Source organism: Leptonychotes weddellii, chromosome 6 (genome assembly GCF_054177405.1).
Source record: "Leptonychotes weddellii isolate Sample4059 chromosome 6, ASM5417740v2, whole genome shotgun sequence".
NCBI classification, from domain to species: Eukaryota; Metazoa; Chordata; class Mammalia; order Carnivora; family Phocidae; genus Leptonychotes; species Leptonychotes weddellii.
In genome coordinates this window covers 105,004,818-105,012,520 of record NC_138374.1, presented here as the reverse complement: position 1 = coordinate 105,012,520, position 7,703 = coordinate 105,004,818, and the positions used below count along the sequence as shown (strand labels likewise).

The 7,703-nt window shown below is 39.6% G+C and overlaps 1 protein-coding gene across 2 annotated transcripts in view; it reads right to left on the bottom strand.

The window, feature by feature from the left end:
- Positions 1–690: 690 nt before the first annotated feature.
- INTS7 (integrator complex subunit 7) overlaps positions 691–7,703 on the bottom strand; it is a 90,784-nt gene continuing 83,771 nt past the window's right edge. For both annotated transcript variants that reach the window (XM_081824834.1, XM_081824835.1), the window contains 3 exons: positions 7,076–7,174; positions 5,376–5,561; positions 691–2,172 (listed from right to left, as the gene is read on the bottom strand). In XM_081824834.1, coding sequence (XP_081680960.1) covers positions 1,885–2,172; positions 5,376–5,561; positions 7,076–7,174 — 573 coding nt within the window. In that variant the 3' untranslated portion in view covers positions 691–1,884. The remainder of the gene's footprint in view (positions 2,173–5,375; positions 5,562–7,075; positions 7,175–7,703) is intronic.

The following is a 7,703-nucleotide window of genomic DNA, read 5'->3' as shown; positions in this document are numbered from 1 at the left end:
GATTTGCTTTTCTTGAGAATTCTGCCTTGAAATAGTACCAGAAACCTGAAATTGACATTATAAAATTTCATTCTGAAAATAGACAATGAATTAAAAAAATTTTTTTGTTTCCCCCTTATAATAAAAGAGCTCTTTTTTTGGTCTTTTAGTCACCTGATAAAACTCTAGATTGGAGTTAAGAGATCTAGTCTAATTCAGTCATTTTACAAAGAAGCTACTCTAGAGAGATAAAGTAACTTGCCCCGGGTCACAGAGCTAATTCATCAGAAACAAAAGGGCAACCTGTGCTTTCTGGTCCAGTTTTTTCCACGCCTGATGAGAAGGAAAGGGGTCCTGCATACCTCCTCCACACTGCTTTGGCAATTCTTCCTCAGGCCTGTGTTCCCAGATGCTGTCACAGCTGTCCGCATCGTGCACTGTCCACAACCGGGCTGCATTTAAAGGGATGGCATCCTCAGTGGACACTGTGGACTTACATGTTTTATGACAATGTTCTGGCCAATGGCAGCAGAGGGTGCTTTGCTGGGACAACAGCTCATGGAGCTATGCAATCTCAGAGGAATCTGAGTTGCCAATCACTTCTCACCACTGGAGGCGACATGACAAGGAAAAAGGAAAAACCAACTCATTTTTTTTTTCCCTTTGAGCTAATGTTGTCTTTAAAGAAAAAAAGAAAAGGCAAAACACAAGCAAAGAAAATGAGAGATTTATTTAAAAAGGAAGCTTCCAGGGAATGTGTCCTGCTTCATCTTAGGAGCTGCTTACAGCCCAACTGTCCATATCATCAACAACATCTGCAACCCTATGATCCCTGATGTTTAGAAAACCATGATCCCGAGCACTGAATTATCCCAAATGAAGAATGAACAGGTAAATTGCATCCAGTATACCGTGTTAAGACAAGAAAGTTTATTATTATAACAGTTTTCAACCAGTATTGAAATAGGAAAAAAGGGGTCTTCTGGCTAACCAGAAAACTTCTATTCCCTGAGCATCCCAACTAATTGAGGTTGTGTTATAAAGAGGCTGTTCTTTCTAGACAATCAAGTCTAGTATTACATAACTTGCCAAGAAGAAACCAAACCAATCAAAAGATCTGCCTTCCTAATTTAAAAAATTAAGATAGTACATGTGAGTGAGTTTTTTCGCTCTTAGAAATAATGTAAAAAGTCTATACTATAAACAAAACCATACACATACTAGAAAACACCAATGATTAATCTCCAATTTTTGTATGTATTTGTTACCTGTTTTTTTCAGGTCAATTAAATACTAAAACAATAAATTAAGATTGTGTTAGCATAGAAAAGATAGGTTAAGTAGCTGAAATAATATAGCATGGTGTTTCAATTCTGCTAGACTGCATGCTCTCAAAATCCAGAAAACTGGATTTCAGGGGACACTGAAGTCAATCCAGGGGAGAACTTGGTTCCTGCTACCACAGGTCAACTTTGTACTAACCGGTCAGAATTTCCCAATGCCTGGCTCAGAATTATCTGTGCCAGGTAGCGAGTGATGTATTTTGGTGAACAGGGAGTCAAATCTATAAATGCAGTGATCCCAACACATGACTTTTCTTGAAAGCGAAAGAAAAGGCTCAGCAACATAAAAACAATAATAAAACAATGAAAATGTCAAACAGATGATAAAGGACTTGGTTTAAGAAGGAACAAGGATAAAAAATCTTTGGGAACGCAGTTATTTCTCAAATTAAATTTCTAAAGAAAAACAAACCCTTTTTTTCCCCAGAGTATTACATTATAGAAACCAATGAATAAATGGACTCCACATTCTAACTTTCATATCTGAATCCATATGAAAAATCAAATTATTTTTGCCCATTTGATCAATTCCTATAAAGCCAGGAGTGCATTCCTCATGTGGCTAAAACCGTGAGTAGGCATTTCGTTGCTGCTGCTGTTGTAATGGTTGCTGGGCTTGCTGTTGTTGTAGGCGAATTTGCTGGGAATAAGGGTCTTCCAGGGATTTTACAAATATGGTAGTTCTGGGACCTGTCTTCCATACAATACCATTGGCGTCTTTCACTGAAGATTCTACTGTAATGTTGTGTGTTCCAAGGATAGCAAAGTTCAACAGAAATTGAGTACTGAAGTAATCATTATGAGGTTCAACCCTCTGCTCCATCTCATTGGTCATATTGTCAATGGGTATCTGGAATGAAAAAATTGTTAAATAACAACAATATCTAACATTTACTGAGTGCTTACTGGAGTAAGCACTTACTGGAGCTAGGCCCCATATGAGGTGCTTACTTAATCCCTGCAAACAACTAAGAGGTTTAGGTACTATTTTTACCCTTGACTTATAGATGAGGAAACTGAGGCAGAGAGTTTAAGTAATTTCTCCAAGGTCACATTGCTAAGGAGTGGCAGGCTAGGCAACCTAGGCAGGTTAACTCCAGAGCCTACACTCTTCACCATTAAGCCATCCTGCCTCCTCACTATCCCTGAGTAGAATGAGCTCCCAGAGCCTTTCTCAACCCCTTCATATGCTGGCCTTTCTTCCTTGTGAAGGAGCTCAGGACATGCCACCTCAAAATATGCTGCTTTGGCACATTATTTTAAGCTAAAGGCACCTGAGAAACAGCAGATGGAGGAAGGGCTCTCTGACCGCCGCATTTTTACCTAAAACAGGCCATAAAATCTCCCATGAGAAAGTGCCCTTCTCTGTACCAAGAAGAGGAGAACATCCTTATCACTAGAGACTGGGAGTCAATGCTGAAATGTACCTCCACAAATAAACTACAATAACCCCTATCTCCCACAGGTGCCCCCCACCCCCCTGGCCGCCTCTCTCCCAATCACTTCCCCAGTTTACTGCCCCTCGCCCTTGTTTTCTGTCTTCACAAATTTACCGTTTGTCTAAAAGTTATGTAAGCTTTCTGCTCTGGTCACTTCTTTGGGTTTCCATTATCTTGTGAAGACTCCCATGTATAGGTACAATTATAACAAACCTGTATGCCTTTCTCATGTTAATAATATCAGTTTAATCTTAGGCCCAGCAGGAGACCCTAAGACAATGGAAGAGAAAATTTTCTTCTACTACACTCGCTTACCCGACCCCAACTCCAATTCCCATCTTTCTTTACTTTACTTTTCTTTACTCTGTGAGGAGATATTCTGAAGAAACAGGGAACAATTACCTGTTGCAGGAAGTTTAAAATCTAAGAGATTGAAAAAGAACCTAACACTAAGTAAATACAAGTTAGGGTTCTTCCTCCTAACTTGTCTGGTTTTATATTGCTTCAGTAATGCAATTGTTCCTCCCTCCTTTAACAAATTAACTTTAGAACTTGTACAGTGCTTACGTAATACTCAGTATCTTGTTCAGACTGGCAGCACAATATATTATAAAACACAGGTTTATGGGTTTGTTCACTTATTTAGCTAGACACCCATGTCTTTGTCCTTCGAAAAACAGAGTAACACCTGCTGGTACACCCTGACCTGTACCCAAGATGAAGTATGCCAAGAGAGACACTTATTCTGGAACGCATATAAAGGTAACCTTAATGACTGTTTGGCCAGACTGCTCTAGGTTTATGTGTGTGTTTCTGTTGCCTAATCAATGATATAAATATGCCCTGAAACTCTGACTAAATGAGCATATCTTGACGTCAGTTTTCCAGAGACATTTACCTGTAATGTCGATGAAATGAAGTCACTGACCAATTCGAGATCTTAGGATTATTTATAGGCTCCGTTCTGTTTGTTTGCACAACTTCTGTAGGGTTTTTATGTCCCTAAAGAATATGCCTACCAAACACGAACTTCCTTAAAAGGACTAGAGATAGGCCTAAGCAACCTGATCACTCTGAACGGATGATGCATTTCAAGTTGAAGACTCACCGCAAGTAACATTACAAATCTTATACTACATGACTTATTATATCGGCTTCCTGACTTTAAGCAATGCCTCGAGAGGTAAGTTAATAAGCAGAAGCCTGGTTTGAATGTTTGTTTTTTTAACACTAGAAATCATTATATACAAGGAACAAAGAGAATTACTGTTCTTTCAAACTCTAAACGAGGACACAGCTGCTGACAGGGGTAGGTTAACTATGTCAATTCTCACTACGACCTAAGGATTGCCCAAACGTAACAGTTGTACTACATCTAAATACAGTAAATGATTTTGTCATCATTCATCAAATATTTGCTACACAGGGCTACATAAGGCACCACAGTCTGTGTTGTAGGAATCAAAGAGAGCAAGAGAATGAAGCCTGAGCCTTATCAGGGTGGGAAAAGAAGGGATAGAAAGTTACCAAAGACAAGAAATAAAAATGGCTTAAACCACACCTTCTCCCTAAAAACCACCAAAGAGAATAAAATGTTCTCTTTTTCTATCTTTACGGAATATTAATTCCTTTCCTTACTTTGGAGCTCAGTTCAAGTATGGCCACAATAAACCTGGACATAACCAATTTTGGGCATTTGAACAACTCTGTTCATACAACTGTGTACTTGCTCCCTTGTTCTATTTTCTGTGAATAAGCCACCAAGGAACTGGAAAGAGATGTCTCAAGAAAGGAACGTTCTGCATTTGGAATACTGGTATTCCATGGTATTTAGCACCTTGGCCTTGGCTAACAAAGCAAGCACGATTTTTGGTTACCTACCTCATAATTTCTCAAAGCAGCAAATTCCTAGGGTTACATCCATAAGGGAAGATTTTACTTTATCTGACCATTGTCTGTCAATGTTGTCTACCCTTTTTTCTTTAGAAAATGCTAATATCTACTTAAAATAGAGAAAAATAATTAGATGTGTGCTTTTGGGGGGCAAGGGGGATAGGGAGGCACTTATTCCCCACTCGTGATGTTTCCCTCCAGGTAGAGGGACTTTTCATGAGATGAACAACACTGGTCTCCAGGGGAGGAGGTGAATTCTACTGACCGCTAAGTTTTTGGGTAAGAACTGAGCATGGGGAGCTAAGACCTTCTCTTTCCCTTCTTTGGACATCAGGATGCTCCTTCCTGCCATCGATTTTATAGGGGCAGGCTCTTGTGTGCACAGGCTGAGGCTGGGTGGGAAAATTCAATTCAGAGGTACAAGGCTAGGAAGTCCTTGTTGCCAGGCACCTGAGCTAGGTGTCCCCATCGCTAAACAGTGAGGCTCATATTTTGATCTCTGTCTGCCTGGATGCTTTCTCTATCAACTGGTTCAGGCAGAGAAAAGAGAGGTTATTATTTATCAGCCCCCTCAAACCCCAATAGGTGCTTTTAACTTATGTCTGTATCTCTTCCCGTGGGAGGTGTAACTGCAATCTGCTTAACCATGAAAATCACTGGAAAACTTCTATGAATGAGCTGACAAAATCCATATCACAACTCTGCCTCTTTTTTAAATTACCTTGTAGTCTTGTCCGGATTTACTCTGTAGCGTGGAAGAAACATTCAGACAGACAGACTGAATTTTGCGAAAGAGTCCTGGCTTAGATCCATGTTGAACCACTCCCTCTACCTTTAGTGCCAGCTGCTGGTTATTCTGGACAGCGATGGGCTCGGCAGGGTTCCGGGGCGATGGTGACAGAGCAAGCTGGAATACCAACATTAAGACGAATGCTCACAAGCAAGAACAAGCTTTCTTCCAACAAACATGTTTGTGCTGATTGTTGTCTATAGGTTACAACGTTACACAGCTAATGACCTGACTGCTGGGACACCCAGACAAATGCACCTTTAAAGTCAAGGGGTCCCTCTCCCTAACGCCTCTTTAAATACCACTGTGTTTTATGTCTCAAATCCCAGTTCTGTGTGAGGGTAACTGAGGATCAGAAAACAGCGAAGGCCCTAGTCTTCCTCGTTTCTGTAGGGGGGCATTTCTTCGACAATGAACCAATTCCAGCAGGGAAATGCACTATGTAAATTTTCATGTCTAGCTGCTGTCTATGTAATTTGGTCTTATGTAATTTTAAATAGACTAAATTCAAGGGCAAGTGAACTTAAAATTCTAGAATTACATATATGATCAAGTCACAGTGGTATAAAAGTCAATTTCCACAAATGAACCAAATAACTTTTTTTTTTTATGTTTTATTTATTTATTCACGAGAGTCAGAGAGAGAGAAAGAGAGAGGCAGAGGCAGAGGGAGAAGCGGGAGCCCCATGCGGGACTCGATCCCAGGACCCCGGGATCATGACCTGAGCCGAAGGCAGATGCTTAACCATCTGAGCCACCCAGGCGCCCCCAAATAACATTTTTAACCTCTCATTAGAGTAGTTTTTATTTAAGAACATATTAAAAATCCCAAATACCCTTAAATTACAGAAAGTCCAAATTCTGCTAAATGAAGAGATGGAAGACGTGGGTCTTTTTGATGATGCTAAGCATTGCATCAATCAACCCTGCACACACCCTACCTTAAGACATCTTATCTGAGATAATCAATTTTTCTTGTGATTCAGGTCATTTTGAAATGGAATGCTCTGTTATTTACAATCAAAAGCATTCAAATGGATATGAAAAAGTGCACTGAAGACATTTACTGACAGAGGGATAATCTAGGAAATCTCTTGGAGGTGAGTTTTCCACCTTTTCCAACAATTCTATTCTTTGAATCAAAAATAGCTTTTGAATTTGGAGAGCTCAAATATTTTAAAATATTAGCTCTTCTCACTGGCCAACTCCTCAAAACTTGATATTCACAGACAAAAGCGCTCTGGAGGTAGGACTGGTAATGTCTTACCAGACCTGATTTACTCTAAATGGGGTCTGAAAAGCCTGATCAGACGCGAACTCGGCTCAAGATCCTTGTAGAGGACTTATGATGAAAACCTCTCAAGTTATTCTTGGAGACAAGGGACAGAGCTCCAGGTACCCAAGTGCCTGTCGCACTGCACCTGGCACTGACAAGTAAGAAGGGAAAGGGCTTAACTCCCAAATCCCATTACCTTTACGAAACCACTTGATAAAGGGAGAAAAAACTTACAACTAAAGGGTGTATCAAAACCAAAGGTAAGACCCTGAAGCAGAGCTATATCCCATGTATTCCAGAAGATAACTGGGTGTTTAATTTGTATTAACCTTCATATTTTGCTATAGAGTATTACCTTGATGCTGGTAGATTGCAGTTTCTGGAAAAAATATCTCTGAAACGAAAGAGGAACTTTCAGCAAGGAAATGATGGCATTGCAGAGGCATGCTGTATGCTGGGAGGGAAAAAAGAAACTAAGTCAAATAAAAATAAATTTCCAAATTTCATCAACAAATGGTACTTTTGGGAAGAAGTTTAAAAAGTACAAATGGTCGTAAGATTATTGCAAAGGTACATACCAGTCAGTAAACAGGCATAACACCCAAATATTTGCCAAATCATTCAGGTCAAGGATTACAACTGCAGATTTTTATTTTATTTTAAAGTATATTTAAAAAAATAAAAAGTAAATCTAGAAGAAAATCCTCCAGCCCAAATAATGCACAAATTTTGCATTTCTGTAGCATCAGAGCTATTAGATATATTATTATATCATTAGTTTAGATACTACAATATAGTCACTCTCATATGGTAAAGTAGGATCAAGACTATATGATAAAGAAGGGGAGGAGCAAGATGGTGGAGGAGTAGGAGACCTAAATTTCGTCTGGTCCCAGGAATTCAGCTGGATAGGGATCAAACCATTCTGAACACCTACGAACTCAACAGGAGATCGAAGAAAAGAAGAGCAACAACTCTCTGAA